The sequence below is a fragment of the Pantherophis guttatus genome, chromosome 6 (assembly GCF_059756535.1).
Source record: "Pantherophis guttatus breed Tessera chromosome 6, ASM5975653v1, whole genome shotgun sequence".
Classification (NCBI taxonomy): Eukaryota; Metazoa; Chordata; class Lepidosauria; order Squamata; family Colubridae; genus Pantherophis; species Pantherophis guttatus.
This window is the reverse complement of record NC_142068.1, coordinates 36,959,447-36,987,289: the sequence shown is the minus strand read 5'-3', so window position 1 is coordinate 36,987,289 and position 27,843 is coordinate 36,959,447. Positions and strand designations below refer to the sequence as shown.

Below are 27,843 nucleotides of genomic sequence, written 5' to 3'. Positions count from 1 at the left end.
TGGGCAACATAATGTCTTCCAGATACTGCTGAACATAAACTCGTCTGGTCTGGCCATCATGATCAATGCAAATGCTGAGGTAAACAGCCTTTCAATCAGAGGTGAAATGCTCCCGGTTCGGATCAGATCGCCCGATCTGGTAGCGATGGAGGCGGGTGATTCGGAGAACCAGTAACAAAAATCCCTGCCACCCCCCATTGCCCAGTTGAGCCGCGCAATCATCAGACGCTTTTTTTTTATTTTTAAAAGCATTTTTCTACAACCTCTTTGACTGAAAAAATGCTTTTAAAAGTAAAAAAAAAAAGCCTCTGATGATTGCGCAGCTCAGCTGGGATCATCAGAGGCTTTTAAAAGCATTTTTTCTACAACTTCTTCGGCTGAAGAGGAAAAAAAGCGTCTACCGATCAGGCAAGTCAGCTGGGATCGTCAAGAGGCTTTAAAAAAAAAAAAGAAAAGAAAGAAAGCCTCTGCTGATCAGGCAAGTTAGCATTTTTTACAACCTCTTCAGCCGAAGAGGTTGTAGAAAAAATGCTTTTAAAAGTAAAAAAAAAAAAGTCATATTACAAATTACACCCCCCACCAAGCCACTCCCACAGAACCGGTAGTAACAAATTTTACATTTCACCACTCCTTTCAATAATACAGTATGTTGGGATATGTCAGGGAGCTGAGGTGGATATTGTAGCAGGGCTGTTCAAGGTCTCTGCCTGAGATTTTAGGAAGATGCTATTACTCTAGTTGGAACTAATACTGTTGTCTAGGTAGATGCGTAAGTTCATTTTGCATGAGAAATAGTAAAATATATATTAGATAATTAGTCTGAGGAAGCTTGGACAGAATTTAGAAAAATATACAATACTATCTAACTACACTTTTAATTATTTATTTAATCTGTATCCAGTTTTCTTGAAGAGCATAAGATCTGACTGAAAATTAAGAAATGAGTTTCATCAACAACGAAGGAGTTGAACACGTTTTCTCCATATCCCTAAATTATTAGAGATGTACCTTTAGATATTGGATGTCTTTAAAAGAGGTTAGCTCTGGAAGCCCAGCTGTTAACATCAGTGCAAATAAAGTGATAAATAGGTTGCCATGTCTTCGCAGAATCAAGTATGCTTCTTCACAGCATTGGCGGAACCTTAACATTAGCATTCAAAAACAGACACAGTAAATCAGGACAATAAAAATAGACAGACTTCACAGGAGGCCTGGTCTGGTTTAAGACATTTATGAACAAAATGAATTCATCACTGATAGTTGACATTTATACCATCACTGGTTCTTATTTTGCAACTCTTTGAAAAAAAGACATACAGCTTATTTATTCTGAAAAGTACTTATTTGCAAATAGTTTGCTTTGCTTCCTACTTAGCAACAGCATATATAAGAGCACAGTAATTCTAGTTATTTGACAGAATGAAACTGTGTATTATCATCCAAATTAGAGTGAGAAATATTCATATCACATGGAACAAATGAGTAAATCATAGGTAAAGGTTCCTTGGGATCAGAAATATGATTGCATCCATGTCTGATGACAGGAATTAATTCATGCAACTCTGGATATCAGTTAATTCTGATTATTCCACAAGAGAAGGAAAAACAATTCATAGCATTGCTACTGTTTGATTATTCTATATAAATCTAAAGACATTATTCCCCCAACTGAATAATGAACATTGTTTGAAAAAATGGGTTTCCAATACGTCTATTCTATTATATTTAACACTGAGTTCCAATAATAACTTTCATTTATGTTCTTAAGGTAGTCATAATCCTTTTGCATGTTTTCTAACAAGAAGAAAAATTCATTTTCCTTGTTGTTGTTAAAAAAGATCTTATTTATTTCAAAAGTGTTCAAATATATGACTTTGTAATCAGCAAAAAAGTTTTTATATGGGAAAATAATAGACTGCATGTATGCACATTTATGTCCATACACACACACACAGACACTCCAAGAATTCTCTTAAAATTCTGTAGTAGTTCAAATTCTGATAATTTGATGTACAGAAGAATGCCTATCAAGAGACTACTTTTCCTATAATGTCTATCATATTAGTTGCACTCTTTCATATATGAAGCTAGACATTATGTAAAATCTACTTTCCCAAGTTAAGTGTGACTATTTATGACAACCTGAATACTGTATGTCCATGTATGGCTTATTATTTTTTCTTTCTTTCTTTCTTTTTTTAATAAGAGATTTGTTATTGCTTTCCTAGATTAAAAAAAAAATCTATCTGATCCAAGAGTGTGGAGGTTTCCTATATACTAACCAGGTCTAACCCTGCTTAATCTGCCATCCGCCGGGGCTAGGTCATCAAAGGTTTGGTATAGCATCAATTTGGTTCTGTCACATATGGATCTAAAACTAAACCAGAACTAAATAATTCTAACAAATTTAATACTTACCGGCCAAATTTTTCAGTGTTTCCAGTTTTTCCCTGCTGGATGACATGAATAAAATCATATGTAAGGATGAAAGGGACTCGTTCTCTTTTAATTCCAAATTTAGATTTGAAGTTTCCAAGAATATGACCAAAATCTATATGAAACAGCTGGGAAACAGAATATGTCATTATTTCTGGGAAAACATTCATAACAAAACACTATCATCTTATTTTTAAATTCTTCTGCAATGCACAACAACTGCATGTCTTCAATTATGATAATTAATTGCAAGTTTTCAACTAATAATTTGCATATTTTCAATTAAACCATCTAAATGATTAAATTATTTCTCCTTGGCAGGGAGAGGAAGGTCTGACAAAAGGAAATGCAGTGGCTATTGAGTTAGTTGATTGAAAGGAAAAAGAGATTTGGGAACAAGGTGAGCTTCTGGCCTAGTGAAATATTTAATCTTTAGTTCTTAATGTCCATACAGAGTTTAGAAGTATTAATCCAGGAAAAGAATCTATATTTAGGCAAGTATTCTCAGATATATGTTTGGGAAAGATTTTCTTGCTACTTTATAGCTGCCTGAAAAAAAGATAACCCAACTAAGAATTTTGAGTTACTACCATCCTTCTTGAATTAAACAATAATTTAATGTTTGCCAAGTAGAATGGGGAAAAATCAAAACAGGTGCTAGCAGCTTACTCACAGAGAGAAAACTGCTGTATCAGGAAGACAACTTGGGGTAATTGTGAATGGCATTTAGTGCAAGGAAGCCAAGAGGGGAAAAAAGGCTTAAGCAGAAAAGGGCAGGGCTCACTCCACTATAATGACTCACAATACTTCACACATATCCAAGGTTGAAGCTATTGTCATGTATCAAAGATGTGCAAAGCATGAACATACTCAAAAGCCTATTTAAAAATATTTTTTTAAAGTTATGGCTTTATTTTCTTATTCTGTGGAAATGTTATGTTTGTTAGAAAATGTAACGTAAGAAGTGTTCAAATATTTTTTAGAATGATACACATTTTATGGGAATGATGAAGGTAACAATATGCTGTGAAAAAACCTTTTTTTCCCAACAAAATCACCATTTAGGATCATTGCATGCCAGAAAGCCACATGGCAATGAGGGACATAGCAATCATCATTCTGAACTGGGAGTGAATGTCTCTACTGGAACATTCCAAACAAACATGTTCCCATTAATATTTTGACTCTTACCTGACCATTCTTCCTGACCATGATATTGTCACTGTGTCTATCTCCAATGCCCAGGACGTAAGTAGCTACACAGTAGCCAGCACAAGACAAAGTGAATGCTTCAATAGCTCGATCCAAATCTTCTCTAAATTAGAAAGACAATGGTATTTATAAACAGACTTTAACCAGGTATTTGTAATTTTACACTACATATATTTTTAAGAGCTGCTTAAATTACAGAGCTGAGGCTCATTTAGTTTCTCTACCAAAATAATTCCAAGCACATTATCTGCAAGAAAACATCTTGCAAAACATCTTGCAAAATGGAATGGCAACTTTTGGAATTACTTCCCACTAATTCACAACATACTATAGTCATTTCCCCATTAATTACATCGTCACATCATGCAACTATTAGTGAAGTGATTTAAGATCTATTCTCTTTATTGTTATTTGACACAATGATTGTATGCCTCTATAAGACACTGTAAGCTACAAGCAAGAAATCATGTGCATTTTTAGCACCTAAAACTTGTATCATCTGAATTGCCTACAGATCTGCTTTTCTGCAAGAACACCGTAGAGCACTGCGATGTTCACACATAAAAAAATAGCATGTGTTGGTGCAGCATCCTGCCGTTTTACCATGAAAGCTCTCACTGAGTACATGAGACATGGTTCCAGTTGCAAAAGATGGTTCTGGATAGGGCAGCAATGGTGCATGGTGCGATGGCAGAGAAAGCCAGGCAGTGGGAGCAGTTGGTGACAGTGGGTAGGTGGACAACCAAAATACTGGTGGGCTCAAATTTGGTTTATGTGATTGTGAAAGAAGCTTTCACAGCCAGAACTTTGCGGAACAGTGGTGAGTCCCTTCATTTAATGCTGCTGTAATTTTGAATGGTCGCTGAATAAATGGACATTAAGCAAGGATTACCTGTATATCAAATAACACAATTGAAAGGAAGATTTTAAATTTATTCTAAGAAATCATAATTGTGGTGAGAATGTTAAAAATGGTATGGCTGTAGCAAATTCTTTCACTAAAACAATAGTTGGAAATGCAATAATCAAGTTTGATATTTTTTCATGTTTGGCAGGAATGTTGTAAAGCCTAATAATTCTAGAATATAATTTGTAATGGTATGAACTTTTCCTTCCAGCCTATTCTTTAAATTAAATATCATTAAATATTTAGTAATTTTTATGAAGTATAGTGAATTGGTTTTGTACATGGTAACAACTGCTAGAATGGTTTTACACTAGAAATTACAATCAATTTATTCTCTCTCTCTCTCTCTCTCTCAACACACACACACACAAACACACACACACACACACAAACTTTTCAGGTGTAGAGAATATTACATGAAAATATAGATGTATTTGCTAATGGAGTACTGTGCAATGTCTTAATGTATTTGTATTTGGAAAGGTAGCAACAGTGATTGCAAAATTTACAAGAGATTTGTTGTTTAAGTCTCTGGACAGAGACACTACTGAAGATCAACTAGTTTGCACAATTCCTTTAGCTGTGACTTTCTCAAACATCACTAATCTATCAGAAAACTGAAAGGTTGCTAAAATACAGGAGTAAAGTAATTAAGAGTTTTCTACATACCCAGTATTGTATTCTTTAAGCCAATTTAACAGAGCATCTTTGTTGAATGCAGCAGCTGCTGCAACATTACTGCTGTTGAGTTGAATGTCTGCAATTGTTTCAGAAGCTGAAACCACCTCAATTAAACCAGAATAATCTCCAGTTGCTAAACAGCCATAAGGCAACAATCTGGAAAAATATGAATTTATAATTAAATCAGAATATTTGTATTTATTTAAGTTATTTGTCACATTTTATCTTCTACAAAGAGAGTTTAAATCAGTATGTTGTCCAAAATCAGTATTTAATTTTTTAAAAAAAGAAAAGAAAGAGGAAGCATTGTTCTGAATTTCTAATACTCTAACAACAGATGGTGCTATCTCCCTTATTTATTTCAAACTACTACAACTGACTTGTTGGCCAAACACAATTTTAAAAAAAGAATGCATGAGGTTTCCAGAAAAATATAGTTTTTCTGTATAACTGCAGTTATTAATTAAATATTTGGTCCACATTTTTAATTTTTCTGTTTCTTCTCAATCCATTGTCCACTTAGGCTGATTAAAAGTTCTAGGAAACTCATTCACATAACCTTTAGCAATGTTTGGTTGATCCTAATAAATATAGGTTTTGGATCTTATTTGTCTGAGTGGAGTAGTGAAAGAGGTACTTCTTATAGATTCCTAGACAAGATTCTTGGCATATTCTTTTTTTCAACATACTGTAAACTATCATATTTTTAATCACATTATATTCTGCTTATCTATGGCAAGGATTGGCAACCTTCTGCCCTCTCCTACAGAAATCTCATAAGATTTCAGCAGAAATTGTCATATCAGATTTCCAAAATCAGGAAACCTTCTAACACAAGATCTTGTGATACTGAGCTGACATGGCGCAGTGGTTAGAGTGCAGTACTGTAGGTTACTTCAGCTCACTGCTAGCTGCAGTTCGGCAGTTTAAATCTCACCGGCTCAAGGTTGACTCAGCCTTCCATCCTTCCGAGGTAGGTAAAATGAGGACCCAGATTGTTCAGGGCAATATGCTGACTTTGTAAAAACCGTTTAGAGAGGGCTGTAAAAGCACTATGAATGGTATATAAGTCTAAGTGCTATTGCTATTACGTAAGAACATCAAATTCTGGACAATTTCAAGAATGTTTAAATAAATACATATATTTATTCTTGAAGATTGAAGTTTGGTGAGCATTCTGATGAACATGAATGCTGTACTGCCCACCTCTACTTTATGGAAATCGGAACTGAATTCAAAGTACAATTAATGACAATTTTAAAACATAAGTGACAAGTCGTATCTGAGGATTTTTAAAAAAACACTGAGGAAATCTACAGCATGAATTTAGCTGTAAGATCTTTAAGTTCTCATCCATTCTGCAATTCAATACATCAATATTGGCTTAAATCTCCTTTGTAGCTTTTAGCAATAATATAAAAAGTATATTTAAAAACATGCATAAAGTCTTCTGCTGGAATTAATTTTAATCCTTTTTTCCCCACTCTGGTCCAACACTTCCTAAGAGATTGGTAAGAATTACAGTGCTTATTTGTAAAATCGGGGGGAGGGGGGGTTGTTTCCAAAATTATGGTAAATCAGTAACTGACTTCTGAGCAGTTACATAATTGAAAACATAACCACACATTTTCTCTGAGTAATATAGTTCCTAAATGACTCTTTTGCATTTAATTTATCCTGCTATCAGAGGCATAATTATAGAAGTTTTCTTATGAATACCTTATTTCTCTCTGCTGGGTTACTTGTTGATAAATATTGCTCTTATCTGTGTTAGTGATTACCATATGCCTGTTTGTTAAACTAAAATATTTAAGAGCTCCAGATTACCATCTGGTATGTTAGGGATATAATTTCTATTATTAAAAAAATGATTTTCTGTTTCTTTTATATCTTATAAAATTTATGTTGAGAAAAGGCAAATTAGTTTTTCAAATGCTGCATTTAACTGACCATTTAAACAAGGACTAAGTAAATACATTAAACATTAACAAAGGAAACATTCATATGAAGTTGTTACTGCTGTTGTTAATTCTGCCTTTCTTATATATGAAACAAGGTAGTGCGCATACCTAATACATCTTCCTATTTTCTTCACAACACCCCAGTGAAAGCTAGGTTGGGCTGAGAGAGAGTAACTGGCCCAAGGACCAGAAATACTGGATGCAGGGAAAGCACAGGAGCTCCTTAGAGAGTAGTATTTATAAATCAAACTGGGTAACGGCATGAGCATGAGTTAGTGTTGTCATGTTGAAGGATATATGAATAATGCAATCAGTACTGTTTTTATATCATTAGTAAAGGCATCAATAAATAGGCATTTTATTCTTTTTCCTTGGTGATTTATTTATTTACTGACTGACTAGCAACTTGGAAATGGGCATTGGTCTTACCTTAAATGCCAGATTTCTTGAGTGGGGTGACATTGTCCAGATGAGGGTTGTATCAGTCGGATCTGATGCTGGCTGAGTCATAATTTTTGACCACTCCCCTTGCTCCGCCCCTTTCATGCTCAGTTTTGACGAAGGAAGGCCACCAGAAGTATCTCCAACAGGAACCACCGTTATCAGGAGGAAGTAAATCGGTCCAACGGGACAACTGGAAAAAAACTACTGAACAAGAACAATAAACTGTACAGGCACTGAGACAGAGGGAGGGGCTGGACAATGTCACCCCACTCAAGAAATCTGGCATTTAAGGTAAGACCAATGCCCAATTTCCTTGATGAGGGTGTGACATTGTCCAGATGAGGGACATACCAAAGATTTGGCTGTCTCAAGGGCGGGATGTCGAAGGGCCTGGAGAGACCCTCGCACGATGCACCTGCTGCAAAACCCTCCTGCCAAATGACGCTTCAGCAGAAGCAAAGGTATCTATCTTGTAATGACGAATAAATGGCGAGGGGGTAGACCAGGTGGCTGCCCTACATACCTCCTCAAGGGAGGCCTGAGTCGCCCAAGCTGCTGAGGTAGCAGCACTCCTAGTGGAGTGGGCAGTAATGCTATTGGGAACAGGAATCGCCTGGGCCTGATATGCCGAGGCGATGCAAGCCCTGATCCATCTACCAATTGTGGCAGAAGAGACTTTGAGCCCTAGGGAGCCTGGCAAAAAGGAAACAAACAAAGCCTCTGACTTCCTGAAGGGAGCAGTCCTTTTGATATAAATCTTTAGGGCCCTCCGTACATCTAAGGTATGCCACCTTCGTTCCAAGGCATGAGAGGGCCGGGGACAGAAATTGGGCAAAATAACCTCTTGGGCCCTGTGAAAGGGGGAATTAACCTTGGGAATAAAGGAAGGGTCCAATCTCAAAATAACTGTGTCCGGCCGGAAAACACAGAGATCCTCCCTAACTGAGAGGGCTGCCAGCTCCGAAATGCGACGGGCTGAAGTTATGGCTATAAGGAAAACCACCTTAAGGGTGAGAAAGCGAAGGTGAACCGTGCGGAGGGGTTCAAAGGGAGTCTCAGTTAAAGCGTTAAGGACCTTGGGCAAATCCCAAGTAGGGTATCTATGAATCGAGGAGGGCCGCAAGAGCCTGGCTCCTCGCAGGAACTTTTTTATCACAGGGTGCTGAGTGAGTGGTCGGCCGGATGGACTGGACAAGGCCGTAGACAGAGCCGCCACATGTCTCCGAAGGGTACTATGGGCCAGACCACGGTCAAACCCATCTCTGAGGAACTCCAAGATCTGGGCAGGTGAGGCTGAAACAGGATCTATCTGCCGGGAACGGCACCACCTATAAAAGGCGAGCCAGGAGATATTGTAGAGTCTGACTGTGGATTTACGTCTGCAGGCTTGAACAATGTGAATCACCCTATCTGAATAATTGTCCTGCCTTAGACGGGCCCCTTCAAGCGCCATGCAGTCAGTTGGAGCCACTGAGGGTCCGGATGAAGAAGGTTCCCCTGACGCAGTACAATCTCGTCTGGTGGAATCCTCCAAGGGTGAAATGTGGAGAGACTGACCAGGTCTGCAAACCACGGACGGCGTGGCCAGTGGGGAGCCACGAGGATAATTTCTGCTCTGTCGGCGATGACCTTCCGAATCAGGGCCGGAATCAGAGGCAGCGGCGGAAAAGCGTAGTGAAGACCTGGCGGCCAGGTGAGACGGAGAGCGTTGACCCCTTCCGCCCCTGGCGTCGGGAACCTCGAGAAGAAGCGAGGAAGCTGATTGTTCAGGTGTGTGGCGAAGAGATCTATGGCTGGGATGCCGAACCTGTTGCAAATCTGATGAAATATGTCGGGATGAATCTGCCACTCGCTGTTGTCCACCTCTGTCCTGCTCAGGAAATCCGCCTGTGTGTTTTCCGACCCCGCAATGTGGTCCGCTCTGATGGAGAGGAGGTGTTGTTCTGCCCACTTGCCCAGGCGAAATGATTCCTCCATGAGGCGCTTTGAGTGGGTGCCCCCTTGACGGTTGACATGTGCCTTCGCCGCCATATTGTCTGTCAACACCAGAACATGACGGTGTTGCACAAACCGGTGAAAGTGCGTGAGAGCGAGACGAATGGCCTTCAGCTCCAGCCAGTTGATAGGGTTGGCGAGGTCTGATGCAGACCAACGGCCCTGAGCCACGTGTGATGCAAGATGAGCCCCCCATCCGTGAAGGCTGGCATCTGTAGTGAGTACAAGTCGGTCGTGATTCATGAAGAGACACCCCTTGTCGAGAGAAGGCGATGTCCACCAACCTAGCGATTGCCTGACTGAGAGTGGAACTTTGACTGTTGACATGGTGTGAGCTTGGCGTTTCTTTTGAAAAGGAAGCAGGAACCACTGCAAGTGGCGAGCGTGAAGGTGTGCCCATGGGACGATCTGGACGCAAGAGACCATCTTGCCTAAGAGCTTGGATAGAGTGGCCAATGGAACTGATGGAGTTCTGCGAATGAGAGCTACTAGGTCCCTGATGTCTGACCGTCGTTCCAAGGTTAGGTAGACGGTCCCCTGGGCTGCGTCTATGATGGCGCCAAGATGGGTGATCCTGGTGACTGGCACTAACTGACTTTTTTTGTAGTTGACCAAGAACCCATGGTCGTTCAGGGTTTGAATCGTGAGGTGTAGGTCGTGTAAGGCTTGCTCTTGAGAGTGAGCCTGAATCAGAATATCGTCCAGGTAAGCCTGGATCCTTACCGGTTGTTGTCTCAGGTGAGCCGCCACCACCGCCAGGACCTTTGTGAAGACCCTTGGTGCAGATGCCAGTCCGAAGGGAAGAGCCCGGTATTGAAAATGCTTTCCTGCATAGCTGAATCGGAGATACTGTCGATGCTTTGGCAGGATGGGAATGTGAAGATAAGCCTCCATGAGGTCTATGGAAACTAGAAAATCGTTGGGACGAATCCCTTGAAGAATAGAGGTTAGTGAACACATTTTGAATCTGCGATACACTATGTATGAGTTGAGATTTTTTAAGTCCAGAATGGCTCTCCACCCCCCTGACCGCTTTGGAACTACGAACAGGATGGAATAATACCCCTGTTTCCATTGATCGTGGGGGACCTCCTCTATGGCGTGAATCTGTAGTAGGTGCTGAACTGCTTGGTTCATTAATTGACATCTGGATTCGCTTTTGGAAGTTGGACATTGAAGAAAGCGGGTTGGAGGCCTGGAGAGAAATTCCAGGGGGAGGCCGAATTTCACAACTGAAAGAACCCAAAGGTCTGAAGATGACCTTTCCCACCTGTCCGCAAAGAGGGACAGGCGACCCCCTACTGGAGGATTTGGTAGTGAGTCACTTACGACTGCGGGACTGGCGGAAACCAGAACCCCGAAAGGACCGTTTGGGCTGGAATTGTCTGCTCCTGTCCCGAAAATATTGACGGTCCGAGGATCGATAGGATCCCTGAAGATATTCCTGCCTGGAGGGGCCTCCCTGGGGGTAGGAACGAAAGGAAGGCCTTCTGTAATATGGAGAGGGTCTTCCTTCAGCCCGTTTGTATGTTGAGGGCAAAATTTTTCGCTTATCCCGTGTCTCTACAAGAAGGGGTTCAAGTGATTCCCCAAATAGTTTGTTTGCAGAATATGGAGCTGCAGCCAAGCGCCATTTGGCCTTAAGGTCAGCAGGCCATTGGCGAAGCCAGAGCATCCTCCGGGCTGAAACTGTAGAGGCTAAGGCTCTGGATGCAAATTTGGCTGAATTCAAGGTTGCATCAGCCGAAAATTGAGTGGCAGCAATGATTTTATTAATATCCTGATGAAGGCGAACCTCACTGGGGGGTACCCTTGCCTGTAACTGTTGAAGCCAAAGGATGGTAGTTCTATTAAAAAATGAGGCTGATGAAGCTGATTGAATTGCCCATGCCGAGGCCTGATGGTTCTTTTTAAACAGAAATTCTAACTTTTTGTCTTCTGGCCTTAGACCTTCAGAAGTATCCCCAGTTACGTATGAAGAAGAAGAGGAAAGGGCCGCTACAGGGCTGTCTACAGGTGGAACTTGCAAGAGTTGAGCAAACTTTGGAGCAACAGCATAATATTTCTTATCTGAACCATGTGCAGATGCCATGGTTGCAGGCCCAGCCCACTGTTTCTTTACCACGTCTATGAACAGTTGTGGAGTTGGTACATAACAAAGTTCAGGGGGGGTTCAGAAAAAGGTCCCTGTAGTCCACCCTTTTGAGCCTCCTGCATCTCTTGAAAATATTCATCTTCCTTTAAGGCGGCTGTTAAGCGAGCCTTATGCAATAAAGACTTGAATTTATTGGGGGGAAATAATCCTGTAAAGGCAGGTTGATCTTGGATTATCCCCTCATCATCTGATAGGTCAGAATGTCTCTCTTCCTCAAACACAAAGGCTTCACTAACTCTGGAGGCTGCAGGAGAATGAGAGCCAGTAAGACTGACTGCAGGAGAAATTCTAATACGGGCAGATCGCTCTGAAATAGCAGAGCCAGAGTGGTGACCATGAATATTGGCTGCCATTCTAGAAGCAATGGCCTGTTCAATCAGAATTCTCAATCCTTCTGGCACATTTTTTAAAGGATCTTCGGGGGTTAGCACAGGCATAGAGGATTCACCTGTTGAAGCAGCTGCAGCTGCATGCCCACCAAATACAGGAGTTGCAGGGGTCATTAATTGACTTGCAAAGGGGTTTTGCAAATTGCTTTGGTCTTGTTGAAGAACATTACCCTCTCCCTCCGAAGACCAGGCCTGGCTAACAGTTGAAATGGGAGGAGGGGGGGTAGATGGGGGGGGGTCCCCTTACCAGGCTCAGTTGCAGGCACTTCACTAGCTTGCTTTTCTAGAGATTTATGCCTCTTTGTTAAATCCTTCTCCTCAGGCTTAGAAAGGTGCTTACGTTTGGAAGTTGATTTCTTCCCAGTGTACATAGTATTTTCCTCCCCATGGGAAGAGCGATCTGCCATCTTTAGTATACTCACTGCGACCACGATGTCGACTGGAGAAATAGCTTTTGGTTTCAGTTTCGCCACGTGGTTGAAATTTGAGATGGCAACGACTCTGGCGTTAAGCACGATGGCTGCCAGGTCACACTTGAGCAGGAGGAAACTCTGCTCTGGAGGTATCTGTCTAGTCAAGCCTAGAAACGGACCTCCTCAGCGCCCCCACAGCCACGAAGAGAAAAAATAAAAAATACTGGCTGGAAATGCCACAGGGAGAGGCAAGAAGAAGCTTGCTGCCCCCCCCAAACTTGCAGACTCGTTGGTGGCAAAGCGGCAAAAAACTCCTTTTAAAATTGCCGCGGCGCTTCAATTAACCGCTCTACAGCTGATCAGCGGTTTTGGGATCACTGTAGCGTGGGCGGCGGCCCGATTTGGTGATTTCCCTTAAAATTAGGGAATCGCTATTATTGTTGGTGGTATTGTGGTCTAGGGCCCCTTAAACAATCGTTGGTGGGATAGATCAAAAAAATCCCCCCCAAAAAAGACAGGAAAAAGAAAAAGGAAAAAAAGTTCCCTTTTAAAATGGGGCTTTCAAAATGGCCGCCGCCAGGAGCGAAGCAAAGCCTGGCAGCTTAGGACGCTCTAGCAAGGCAAAACCGGCAGGCTACAATAGAAGGGGGGAAAAAATATATATATATATATAGCCTGGTAGACCGGTACCTTAGGAAAATTTAAAGGGGAAGTAACAATTTTAAACTAGAGAAATAAAAAGGTGGTCAAAAAGACTTACAATTCTGTGATATTGAACAGACCTGGGCTGTATAGCCAGATCTGTAGGAGATGTTTCTCTCAGGCCGACTGAGTCTAAACTGGGCATGAAAGGGGCGGAGCAAGGGGAGTGGTCAAAAATTATGACTCAGCCAGCATCAGATCCGACTGATACAACCCTCATCTGGACAATGTCACACCCTCATCAAGGAAATCTGAAGTACAATGGGCTGCATCATATTCCCACCACCAAAATGGCATCACAAAATATAAATTGTTCTGTTGCCATATTTGGTATTCCAACAGGACTTAGTATGATAAACATAGAAAAATGGCTTTATTTTAAAAGTGAAGATTGATGATTTAAGCAAGGATTTGAAAAGTTGTAAAAGAAGATTGAGCTTGATAGTTACACACATGATCTCCAGATTTCTGAGATTTAATAAATAAAGTGGAATACAATAACAAATTCTTTCAAGAAGTCCATGTGCAAAAATAGGTTTCATGTTTCATGCTGCATATCAATTATTATAGTATGAACAGTTCATTTCAATAGATTTGCTAAAATTTGACTACAGGCGTTTAAATTTGGCCTTCTCTAACATAAATGAGGGACAATCAAGCAGAATAGAATTGGAAGTGACTTTGGAGGTCTTCTATTCCAACCTCCAGGAGACCCTATACCTGATGGTGAACCTGTGGCACGCGGAGCCATATCTGTGGGCACGTGAGCGTTGTCCTAGCTCAGCTCCAGTGCACATGCATGTGTCGGCCAGCTAATTTTCGGGCCTTCCGGGCCCACCGGAAGTGAGGAAATGGGCTGTTTCCAGCTTCCGGAAGGCCTGGGGGGGAAGTCGTTTTCGCCCTCCCCAGGCTTCTAGAAAGGCTCTGGAGCCTGGGGAGGGCGAAAAACGGGCCTTCCGGTTCCACCGTGCTATAAGCGGGTGGAGCACCGGGGGGAGGGGATTCCGTGCATGCATGCGCAGGGTCGGGGCGCATTGAATTATGGGTGTGGGCATGCGCGCAACCCCCCCACGCTCCCCATACTTTTGGCCCACAACGGCAAAAAGGTTAGCCATCACTGCCCTATATTATTCCAGACAAGTGGCTATCCAGTCTCCTCTTAAAAACCTCCAGTAATGAAGAGGTAAAGAAAGTAACTAAAGCCCCTTCCAGAAATATACATCCATAGAAACCAGCTATTCAATGATAAAAGCTTGTACATGGAAAAACTAGAAGTAAATAACTTTCTTGTTGTTAAGATGTGTAGGGAGTTATCATAATGCAACATTATATCTTTGCATTACAATGGTCGAGGTATCAAATTATTTCAAACTTTCTGGCTTTGCAAGAGCTAGCATGAATTACATCTTTATAGCAGTTGATTAGGGGAAAATTAGCTTATTATTTCCTTTATCCTATCTTTCTCCATGATTGCCTTAAATCACTAAAATTCAGATTACTTCACTGATGTCTGAATGAACTTCATATTAGAATAAAATAACAAGTTAATACTGTACTGAAAAGGTAGGTAAGACTTGCCCAACTGCATTTTGTACTAAATGGTTGCAAACATGTAAAATTTTTGATAAATTGTTACTGTGATGATTTGTGGAAAATACCCAAGTTAGGAAAGTTAGGAAATTGTGAGTATTTTATTCCTAATTAACAGCACGATCACCAAACTTTATTTGTGGCATGACTGTAGAGATTGAGACGTATTTTTCTATTTAATTCTATAATGAAAAAAATAACGCACATATCCAATTAGGAAAATAAACTGAAAATCTTATATTTAAAATATTTTTAATATCAAAGTCATCAAGAATATAAATATTCTTCCATGTTGCAAACTAAAGCTGACCTTTAGATAGTTTTCAAACAACAACAAAAATAAAAATAAATAAATAACAGAATAACAGAGATAGAAGGGACTTTGGAGATCTGCTCAGATTGGAAAATAAATAAATAAATTGCCCAAAAATACCTATAAGGCATGCTGAGCTAAAAAAGAGAACAGAACATTATGGTAGGTAATGAAATATTGTTATATCTGACATTATATTAAAAACTAGTATCTTGGTTAATGGCTTCTTTTTATTATCTTCTATAGGGCAGCAATTGACTTCCTATTAAGGTAAATGTTCTCCTTGCACATATGTGCTAGTCATTCCCGACTCTAGGGGGCGGTGCTCATCTCCGTTTCAAAGCCAAAGAGCCACTGCTGTCCAAAGACGTCTCCATGGTCATGTGGCTGGCATGACTAAATGCCAAAGGAGCATGGAATGCTGTTACCTTCACATCAAAGGTGGTCCCTATTTTTCTACTTGCATTTTTTACATTCTTTAAATCAGGATGCAACATTTTTGACATTATTGAAAATCTTTATTTGTAAAATTAAACTAGCACACTTGTATAGAATTTGTTCTTTGAAAATGGTAATGTATGCTTCTATTCCTTGTTAAGTGTAAAGAAGTATTTCTTTTAGAAATTATCTGAAGTTGTGCAGATAACTTTGAATCATTTTGTATGTCTTCAAATAAATAGTATTTAAAGATATTAGTAATACTAAACAATCTAAAAAACAACATTAAGAAGAAAATTTACTTACCGAAGGTCTAGCCCAGCTTCTTTCCAAAGTAAATCCATTAAACGTAACATCTGAAGAGTTAACATGTCTTGTCGTAGATCTGTAACAAAAATCAATAGATAGGATATGAAAAATAATTGAAAAATGTGCAATATATAGGTAGTCTGTCAACTGTGAAGCTGACCTGACTGAGGCCATTTTTGAGGCTTCAGTGTTGCCACACTAGAGTTGAGGGATAGGGAGGGGGGAATAGAGATAGCTGGTGGTTTTGTAACCAAACCAAAATATTTTCTCACAGGTGGTCAAAGAGAGGAAGAGTAAAGTTACCAGCAACCAGATAGCAATTTGATTGGACCATGTGACTGTTTGGGGAAGGGAAAAAAACCTTTTAATTAGGTGAAAACTAATTAAAAATTAATTCAGAGTCGGTTTTCACCAGCCTTTGCCAATATGATATATTCAATAAAATTGAATATTATTGAATATAATATTATTCTTTGAGGAATCTACCTGCCTCGGAGTTGTTTGTTATAGGTGTATTACTTGGAACCCTGACATTGTCCTTGACTTACAACAGTTTGTTTAGTGACTATTCAAAGTTACAATTGCCCTGAAAAAAATTGATTTATGACAGTTCTTCACTCTTATGACCATTGCAGCATCCCCATGGTCCCATGATTAAAATTCATATTCACAGTTCATAAAATTCATACATATATTTATGATGGTTGCAGTGTCCAAGGGTCATGTGATATCATCTTTTGCAACCTTCTGACAAGCAAAGTCAATGGGAAAGCCAGATTAATTTAACAGCCGTGTTACTAATTTAACAACCGTAGTGATTCACTTAACAAATGTAGCAAGAAAGATTGTAAAATGGGCAAAATTCATTTAACAACTGTCTCTTAGCAGCTGAAATTTTGAGCTCAATTGGGGTCATAGGTTGAGGTCTACGTGTATATGGAAATTTTTCAAACATCTATAAAACATATTTGGATTTGTAAAAAAAATTATTATTTATCAGACTGAATTTCAATATAATCTGCCTGAAATAATGCAATGTTCCACGACACCTGTATTTTTTTAAAAAAAGTTTAAGGCTTAAATCTAACATTAAAATGCCAACAGTAGAAAATGAAGTTTTCTGTGTACTTACCATCTCCATTTTTAAAAATAATTCCCACCAAGTCAGCACCAAACGCTTTGTTACTGTATACTATCCATAAAGGCTTCATTTTTGAGTCCATGTATTTACATTTCTCTATACTAGAACAAAGGTAATAACATTTTTGGTGAGTTCAGTTAAAAGATTAATGAGCCATAAAATGTATTGGGAAGAAATAAGTCTGACAGAAGGTTATTCTATAATGGAATTTTAGAACCTGGACAAATGCTTTTCAAAACGTTCATTCTGTTGCTTCAATGTCAGTTACACTGGCAAACTGGCACATTATTTAAATAATTCTTGGACCCCTTTCTAGTGGCTACTAATACAAAACCTGAAATAGAGATGCATATTTACTTTGAAAATCTCTCAATCTCTCTTTCTCTCTCTCTCTCTCTCTCTCTCTCACACACACACACACACACGCACACACACGCACACACACACACACACACACACAGAGAGGGAATAAATTGATTGTAATTTCTAGTGTAAAGCAATTCTAGCAGTTGTTACTATGTTCAAAACCAATTCAGTATATTTGGATGAATGTTTTCATCTAAATTTTACTGGGTTTTGTGTTTAAAAAGTTGTCACATAAGCTATTATTGTGCATATTTTGATAACCCATTAGCAGTAAATTATTAATTTAAGCCATTACTTCTGGAAATGCTAAATATTTAACAGTTAATCCAAACTTCACTAATCGAAATTAGAACTAACATTTTAATCTTAAAACAACAGAGATTTGCTTATATGGCTAAGATGGAGAAAAAGAAAATGTCAGCTACATGTAGAAATGCTGCCTTATGCATGCCTATGTTTACTGAGCAATAAAGAGCAGAGAACTTAAAGAATTGGAGCCTTCTGGTTTTTTATACTACAACTTATAGTACAGTGTACATGGATGAATGAAAGCAGGCCATCTTACCAAAGTTCTGAAAGTAAGACCGATGGATTCAGAGGGGACTGGAGATGGGAAAGAGCCTCTCTGTATGCACTTTGTTTTAAACAGGTATGCATTGTATCCTTGCCTTTGGCTTTGCTTTGCTTCATGGCATTCAGCTTGATTAAGCTATTCAAAGTCTTCATCTTATTCAGTGCTTCAACCTGAAATAGATATTTGAAAATACTACTTTCTAGAATGAATGGATGGGTTCACTTATCATGCTAATTTGTGCTTTGTTTAATTCCGTTCGTTGTTGTTAGTCGCGAAGTCCTGTCCAACCCCATGGACAACATTCTTCCAGGCCCTCTTGTCCTCTACCATCCTCTGGAGTCCATTTAAGCTCATGCCTACTGCTTCAGTGACTCCATCCAGCCACCTTGTTCTGGCTACTCTGGCTTATTTAGCAAATATTGCTTAATCAAATAATAAATTATTAAGATGTATGAACTATGCATATGTCAATGGATGATCCAAAATACAGGCAATAATTTCTAAAATTAACACAACTAGAGTAATTATACAGTATTATGCAAACTCCTTTTAACAGCATATTGAACAGCATATTTAAAAAAAGCCCTAAAAAAATCAAGATTATTATTTTGTTTTCCCCTCATATTTATCTTCACCATATAAAAGACAAGGTGGTAAATATATGGTAAATTTATAAAAGTACTTTTCCCTGAGCTGCAACAAAACCAATTCTAGCCTTTGACACATTTACAAAGGAGCAACTTTAAGGGAGCCACGAAAGTGAGATTTAATGTTTGTTTCTTTTAGGCAATTGTAGCTAAATGTTAACTTCCATAAATTTTCTATCTCACATCTCCTCTTATCAATTAAATTTACACATGAGATAGCATTCTGCCAAAAGAATCTAACCATAAATTGAAGTAATGTTCTTGCTCAGAAGTACAGAGAATTCCCCACATGGCTACTTATTTTATTGGCAAGTAAAAAAATTAAATATATAAAAATATTAAAATAATTTACATTTGAAGACTTAGTTAGCAACATTTGTCAACTGTTGAACCGGAACCAAAGAAAATGATAGCCAAATATGATTCCAAGTGGGTGACCGGCATAGTTTTATCATGAAGCAGGAAGCCCTTTTCCCATGTGGTCAATAAAAAAAGGCTTTAATAGCAGGAGCATCTAATCTAAACGGATTAGAATGACCTTGACATAGCAACCAGGGAACAAAATTATCAGAAGAGAAATTTCCATGTTGGTACATTTACGTCTACAGGATGCAAACATGTCTGCTCTCTGTATCTATCAGGGTTCAAAAGCATAGTTAAAATGTAACAATTGTGAAGGTGACTGTGAGGAGCAAAATTTTTTAAAATGTCCAATTCATTTACTAGATTTATATCTGCCTGCTTCAGTGTAAATTAGTTTACATTCTCCATCTATTTCCCAGTCTTTGTGCCCTTAAATCTTGGATAAGAGATACAGAATCCAACCTTACTTTTGACAAATGTTGACTATTAATTATGGACCGACTAACAAACATTTTTCATGGTTGTTTCTTCCAATTTTGTTAAATTACTACTTCCTTTGTTTTAGAGTTCTAGAAACATAATGCTGAAGCAATGGATATGACCTTAGACCATGAACTGGCAGACATTTCTTAATATCCAGTGTGTTGATACTTTTACTACTAAAATAAATAGAACAATAATAACTTCTTTATAAATCTGAAACTTCAACCGGTGTTAATAAACTTGGAAAATACATATTGCTTAATAATTAGTATCCACTTTTATATTTTCAGTAGGTTCTGTAATGAAAAAAAGAATTTAAATTTTAGAATTTAAGACTTAAAACTTTCTTACAGAAGGCTGAATCATTCTAAGCAGGATGCTGTGGAAACTGTACAGAGTTTGATTATAGAAAAATGACAAGAGAGTCTTGTCAGGTCAGCCATCTGTGAAAACCAAAAGATCCCTGCTTTTCTACCATTCTAGGAGCTGTGCAAACATTATAGGAGGGAACAAATTCAACCTGTGCTGGACAAACAGGAACTTTTTGAAGTATTTCTAAGTTCAATTTTTTCCGTGTTTGCACAGTTGGGAATTTTTTGCCCCTTCTTTGATTGCACTGACATGCACTTCCTCCAAAGTACACCAAAAATGTCACAGCCCACAGAAAATTAAACTGAATATATGTAACACAGCTGTTAATTTTTAATGGTTTACTCAGGTATCTTAATTAATATAGATATTTTCTTATACTACAGGAATAGGTAATTATTTTATGAGGAAAAGATTTATACACTGATTGCAGGAGATAAATAGGGGAAAAAACCCTCTAAAAGAATTATTTTGCCAGTTTCCTAATGAATATTGTCAGCAGCATTGCACAACTGGTTAAGCAACAATTGCTGGTTATTTCTACAGATAATAAGACTACTGTGGATTTGTTAGGTGCTTTTTCAAAAGGGCCTGGCCTATTAAAGCATTTTACATCATGTTGACTTTGTGCAAATAATGTCAGGGGAAGGATTTAAAATAAGTAGTACCTGTTTGGAAAGAACTTTCATGTGAGGGACACTTCCACGACAATAAGCTTCCAATATCACACCAAACTGCAAAGAAACTGCAGGTATATGCATTTCTGATCTACAAGACATATATGTGTAAATGTATAACCATGTATTTTAAAGACATATTTATAATATATATCCAAATCAGAAGGTAGATGTGCAGCTCTTAAAACCCAGATTATGTTGTTACTGCTCTACAAATAAATAGATGTAAAGCCAAGTACATCCTTGCACATGGAAAGTTTATACCTATTAAAATACAATACACAAGCTCTTTGCAGCAGAAGTCAATCTAATCCCCCAAGTTAAGTCCTCTGCCTTTTAAATTCCTCACCTTCTAAGAAGGAACCTGTACAGAGATGAGTCAAAATGTCTTGTTGCAAAATTGAGGAAACAATGTGAGAAAAGAAATTCTGTTTTATGTGCAAGTTTGTGATGTTCTTGAAAGTTAGCTTGAGGAGAGCTCTGCCAAAATCATAAAACAGGTTATTAGAAGAACCTCTTCTTGGGTGTTCCATTTCAAGAGAGGTCTGAAACTATTGATTACAGCAGCTTTTCAAATGATAACAACTTTATGAATTGGGTTTCAGTTACTATAATCACCAGTACACATGGTTGATTACAGGAGTGAAAGTCAACATAACTTCAGAGCTACAGACTATGGCAGTATCGAAAAAGAGTCGAAGCATGACTTTTGGAAGGTAAAGGTAAAGGAGAAGAAGGCATTTTGAAGGCACCAATTCGCTGCAGTTTAAAAGCCTGATCATTACTGTTTTGAGTCATTAATTGTGGGTAGGAATATTTGAAGAACAATCTAAAGCAGGGTTCTCTAACTTCAGTAACTTTAAGCCTGGAGGACTTCAACGCCTAGAATAGCTTTGCTGGCTGGGGAATTCTGGGAGTTGAAGTCCTCCAGGCTTAAAGTTGCCAAGGTTGGAGACCCCTGATCTAAAGGATCCTTTCTCTTTAATTATCTCAGCTGGATCAATGGTTCTTGAGATACTGGTTCAATGAGAGACAAAAAAAAATGGATCTAAAGATTAATAATAAGACCTTATGATGCAAAACTATTTTGTATGGAAGGGAACAACACACATGGTTGTGGTTTTTATGAGGAACAAAAAAAGAATCTTTTGATATATTTTATCACAAATGTATAAAATATAAATAAATTTAAGACTGGTCCTCACTTCTAGTAGTAAATAAAAAGTTCACCCAATTCCAAAAAGTAAGCAGTGTTTCCCAAGCTACCTTGCTGCTTTTGAAGAACGGAACACATCTTTAAAGAAATGTTTGATAAATTATAAAGAAACTACCTAAAGAAACTATGTGGTTCTGCTTCTAAAGATATACTTTGAAAAAAACAAATATATGGAGAAATCATACAGGTAAAGCAATATTATTATCAAAATAATCTTCTTCTATATAATGCAAGATACTTGCAGACTAAATCCTTACTATTCTCACTGCAGTCTGTCATAGCAGTTCCGCCTTCATGGGCACCATCTCTCACAAGCCCTTAAAACTCCCTTGATAAATTCATTTTGGGATGTGAGATATGAAAAGAGTAAAATTAGTTTGATAAGCTCCAAAGGAGCTCAGTTTGTACTGGAAGTGTTTAAACTCTTCTTGGCTGAGATTCATATTTAACTCCTTTTTAGAGTTTAGTTGAGTCCCTACAAGTCATTCCCTTCCACTTGATACAAAGCCAAGTTGTAAGTTTCATTTTCCAAGTTTCCTACTCATTCCCAGTGCAATGCTGTACCATGCAGCCAGTTACTTAAAACTGAAATATCTACTTGGATTCATATATTTTGTTACTGGCTTAAGGTACTGTTTCTTCCAGCCATTCTGTCTTCTCTAATCTTGGTTATCCACTTCAATTTTCATGGGCCACAATTTCCCAGATGGGCTATGAATGAACTTTCACCAACCTTAGGCAATATGCCAAGGACACAAAGATACAAATAGACCTGTCAATCTTGCCTAGAAACATGTTTTTGACTTGCTCTACTTATCCAGTGTGCTAGATATCTAACATAACAGTCCTACAGTGTCTCCACTCAAATGGGATCATATTGAAACACTGAATCATATTGTACTACCTGCTTTATGCTGACACTCAGCAAGAATTGTTATCATTTATGGTCAAGCACTTTCATTCCCTTTATCTCCAGCTGTTATAATGAGATCAATGTCACCCAAAATTGCTTTACAAAATACAGCAATCTTTCTTTAAGCAACTCTTAGCTATTTCTTCCCAAGTTTGGTTGATCATTCAACTATAGATGGTTTATCCAACTGACTATATTTATGCATTTACATGCATTTCTTATTAATTCTTATTAATATGTTTGTATTTAAGAATTGTACATAGTGTATCTATCTGGAATTCACTTAGTTACCATTGACTACTGGTCTATGGTAAAAAATAAGCCATTTTCTCTCTGTTTGAAAAGAAACCACAATTGAAGCATTTTTTAAATGTCATCTACTTTTAAACAATCCAATTTAATTGGATAGCGAAAACATAAATTATACACATATGATATAAAACAGAATAACCAAATATAATACTCAGAATGAATAGAATCCCCCCTACCTACATATTTGCTATAATGAGTCATTTTAAGTCTTACCTCAAATGCCAAAACAACATTTGTCCTATCCTTCTGTTTGCCAGGGCTTTCTCTAATAGGAATCTGGAGAGAGCACAGTCAAGAAAAGCTTCATATTTCAAGACCTGCACAAGCTGCAGGAGATACTGAGCAAGTTCTTCATCACTAGAAATAGGTTAGAAAAAAGTAGATAAACTAGTGGAATTCTAGATAAATTCATTTTCAATTTTATACTATTTCTACATTGTTATCTATAAAATGTTCCCAATACAGAATATAATAAACTAAATTAAAATCAACAATAAAACAGTACGTATGTATATATTTACTGATTTATAAAATATATTTAGCTGCCTAAAACCGAAAGAATATAGCCACCTTCTTAAAAATTATGTGTTAAGAATAAGATAAAAATCCAAAACTTAAATTAAGAACAAAACACAAAACTAAATATTTGAAAAATTAAGACGTGGTATCATGACAGGCAGTGCTGAGGAGTCGGAGGAAATTTTGGGTACCTGGAGTCGGAAGTACAAAAAACTGAGGAGTCGGAGTCGGAACATTTATCTCCCGACTCCATAGCCCTGACAGTGCTTTGGAGTCGAAGTCGAAGGAAATTTTGGGTACCTGGTGTCGGAGTCAGAAGTACAAAAACCTGAGGAGTCGGAGTCGGAACATTTATCTCCCGACTCCACAGCCCTGACGGACAGGTCAAAAAGTGACATATTTTTGTCAATTTCCATAATGTCATGATTGTAAGAGCCATTCATGCTTTAGGGGGCTCGCTAATCTAAAGGAGGCGGCCTGCTACAGAGAATGCTTCATGTTGGGTTCTCTTATGCTATTGTAAGATATGATAAGATATATATATTATTAAGATATAGAGTAGAAGATGAAATAAAGTAGTAGAAACATGAAATAATGAAAGGAATGGTTTGCAAATGATTTGGTATTCATTATAGAAGAATCGCAAATAACAGGCCCTAAATTATTAGAACAGATTGAAAGATATGGAAAAGTCTCTGGTTTGAAAATAAACACAGATAAAACAAAAATCTTGGTGAAAAATACAACAGAAAAACAAAACAGAGAGATAAAAGAAAAGTTAGATATACAAGTTGTGAAGAAAATCAAATATTTGGGAGTACATCTAACTTCAGGATGTGCAACAATAAAGGAAGAAAACTATTATAAATTAAAACAACAAATTGAAAAAGATTTGGAAAAATGGAAGAATCTCCAACTATCACTTATGGGACGGATTGCATTGATAAAGATGAACATACTACCAAGATTGTTATTTATATTCCAGATGGTGCCAATAAAAATTGAAAAGACATATTTTCATAATCTGAATAAGATAATGACAAAATTTATATGGCAAGGGAAAAAAGCAAGAATAAGTTTGAAAATGCTACAAGACATGAGGTTGCGAGGGGGATTTGGTTTACCAAATTGGGAATTATATTACCAAGCAGCAACATTGACATGGCTGAAAGAATGGATTGAACTAAGAAATATAAGGCTGTTAACAATGGAAGGGCATGATCTGCAACTGGGTTGGCATGCTTTTTTGTCATATGGTAGAAATAAGATACATACATACTTTCATAGACATTATATAAGAAATGCATTGCTATTGGTTTGGGAGAAGGTTAGAGATAAATACTATGTGAAAATACCAATATGGTTATCAACGATGGAAGCTTTAATATACCCAAATGTCTTTAATTTTGGAAATATTGTTAGATATAAGGATTTGTTAATATATAAGGGGGAATTGAAAGAGAAACGAGAACTGGAAGAACAGGGGATTGAGACAGTTTGGTATATGTATTTGCAGATAAGAACAAGATATGAAAAAGACACTAAGTTACGTGGTTTTTATTTGGAAAAGACTGAGTTGGATAGGATACTCACAAGGAATGGAAGAAAATTTAATAATTTTTTAAAATAATTTTTTGCTATATATTGAATTGGAGGAGGAACAGATAAAAGAAACAATGATAGCTTGGGGAAGAAATTTTGGACATTCAATTGAGCTTGAAAAATGGCAACAACTATGGGAAAGGAACTATAAATTAACAATGTCCAACGCATATAAGGAAAACCAATATAAAATGTTTTATAGATGGCATATGCCACTGGAGAAGTTAGCAAAAATGTTTAAAGATAAATCAGTGAAATGTTGGAAATGTCACCAACTATCAGGATCCTATTACTCCCAAAGGACTCAGGGCGGTGAACAGCCAGAAAGTAAAATATACATAATACAAATGTTAAAAACCATTTAAAATACATTAAATACTTTGGCCAGATTTAAAACACCTGAATTATAAAACTAATTTAAAAACAATTAAAAAGGGAGGTTAAGCCAGACCAGCCTGCTGGAATAAGAATGTTTTGAAGGCGCGGCGGAAAGTGCGCATATCCGGGATCCTCCGTATCTCCGGGGGGAGCTCGTTCCAGATGGCAGGTGCCCCCACAGAGAAGGCTTTTCCCTTGGGGGCCGCCAGTCGACATTGTTTATGCTCAAAATTGGAAATTAGAGAAAATACCTTTGGAAGATGAAGTAATTTTTTTTTTAATTTGATTTATATTATATAAGTAATAAAAAAGATTTTAGATTGTGCAGAAATGAACGGATTAACTGTTGATTAAAGATAGGGAAAAATCAGAATACTTTAGAATATGGAATTATTTCTACTGTTGGTTGGAAAAAAGATATAAATGATTAATTTTATAACAATGTGTAAAAATTTGATGGCAAGAATATGGTTATAGGAATGAACTTTTATAGTGGTTTGATTAAGATAGAAGAAACCGTTGGAACAAGAAGAATAAAAAGAACTGAAGAAGTTAACACCGAGATGTCACAGGGGAGGGATGATTGATGTATTAAATGTTTGTTTGTCTTAAAAAATAAAAAACTTTAAAGAAAAAATAAAGGAATGTTAAAAGGTCAGGCTGAAGCGACTAAATACAACTCTTCCCCAATCTCCTTTTTGAAAATCTGAGTGACCATGCGCAGGACCTCCCAGTCCAACAATGCAACCAATATGTAAGATGAATCTGCATATATAGATAACCTGAATTTCTCCTTAGCCAGTTGTCGGTTCCTTACTGAGCAGCTGATGCAAATTCAAGAAGATAGCAATAGCACTAAGACATATATACCACTTTACAGTGCTTTACAGCCCTCTCTAAGTGATTTACAGAATCAAAATGATCTGGTAAAACAATTCTGCTGCAAATGATTCACAAGAACAACCAATTTCTGTCCCATGTTATGGCCTGATACCATTTAAAAAGATAATCTATCTCATCCAAGATTTTCTCTGGTTGAAATCTAATCTTCTTCTTAAAAACCTTACCAAGAAATGGCAAGTTGGAGACTTGCTAATAACTTTCTGAGATGTTCAGACCAAAGGATCACTTTTTGTGGAGGAGATACACTATCACCTCCCTCAAGGCAGGCAACAGACCCCTCTCATCTCTTTGTTCCCTGTCTGGATGCATGTATCATTACAAGGAGAAAATTGTAATTTACAGGTAGCTGGGTTCATCCCTGAAAGATACCTCAGGTGTCATAGCTATCTACATCTTTACCTCTTTAACATTAGTTATATGAATTTTGTCTTAAAGATCAATGGGAAAGTTCAAAGACTCCGCCTTCCAACTTTCTTGCTGATTACCGGTAAGAAAATAATTTTCAAACAAAATTATTTATTTCAAACAAAATTACAAATAAAGATCATATCAACAGAGAAAATATATTTTGTCCATTCATATATAAAAAGAATTACTATATGCATTAAAGCAAAAAAAAAAAAATTAAATTCAGTCATCCAGTCATGGCTGCCAACATTCTCCTCAATACACCTTCTAGAGTACAACAATGATGTGACTCATATACTACATAATGCCACAACATTAGAGAGAGTATTGGTAATGATGGAATTTCTGCCCTCAGACTCCAGAATTTATTACTTTTGTCAATTGAGATTATTTAAACATTTTTTCTGTCTTATATATTGCTTAGCAAGGAAGATGCCCGCAAAAATTGATATAACATGCTGAATGCAAACGCTCTCCTAAAAGATATATACACACACAAAACAGAAAAAAAAAATGAAATAATTTACAATATCCCAAATGCTCAGTAGAACCAATCCTCTGGACTTAACTATATACTAAATCAAACTTAGACAAGTTTTACAGGAAAAAAAAAAACCACTTTGTTTACATTTTAAGGACGTCAAAATATTCTGTTAACAATTTAGCCTTGGAAATAAATAAGAAATGCTATTAATCATGTACAGCACTGTACAGAAAAGTCAAGGCCACAAAATCCAACAACATTGCACTGATAATAGTTAAGATTTTTCTGAAAAAAAATTTATTGAATACATAAATCTATGCTTTAACCAAAATTAAACAAATAAACAGATTCTTGGAAAACTTATTATATAAAAACACATACCAAATCTGTTGCACATCTGCTCAAGTGTAAATTCCTGTATGTTTCACATGACATAATCTTAAATTTGCAAAGATTCGCTTCCATAGGACATTAGTTGGATGCTTTCTAAATTGGCATTTTGAAAACATCTGTGTCTTTCCAATGCTATAGCATTTGCCCCAG

The 27,843-nt window shown here is 37.5% G+C and overlaps 1 protein-coding gene across 3 annotated transcripts in view; it reads right to left on the bottom strand.

Annotated features, from left to right (window-relative positions):
- Nucleotides 1-27,843, bottom strand: part of PIK3CB (phosphatidylinositol-4,5-bisphosphate 3-kinase catalytic subunit beta) — an 81,693-nt gene that overhangs the window by 3,530 nt on the left and 50,320 nt on the right. For all 3 annotated transcript variants that reach the window (XM_034439461.3, XM_034439462.3, XM_060683038.2), the window contains 9 exons: nt 23,220-23,363; nt 20,557-20,656; nt 18,018-18,196; nt 17,078-17,187; nt 15,943-16,021; nt 5,225-5,392; nt 3,628-3,751; nt 2,419-2,564; nt 1,009-1,141 (listed from right to left, as the gene is read on the bottom strand). In XM_034439461.3, coding sequence (XP_034295352.1) covers nt 1,009-1,141; nt 2,419-2,564; nt 3,628-3,751; nt 5,225-5,392; nt 15,943-16,021; nt 17,078-17,187; nt 18,018-18,196; nt 20,557-20,656; nt 23,220-23,363 — 1,183 coding nt within the window. The remainder of the gene's footprint in view (nt 1-1,008; nt 1,142-2,418; nt 2,565-3,627; nt 3,752-5,224; nt 5,393-15,942; nt 16,022-17,077; nt 17,188-18,017; nt 18,197-20,556; nt 20,657-23,219; nt 23,364-27,843) is intronic.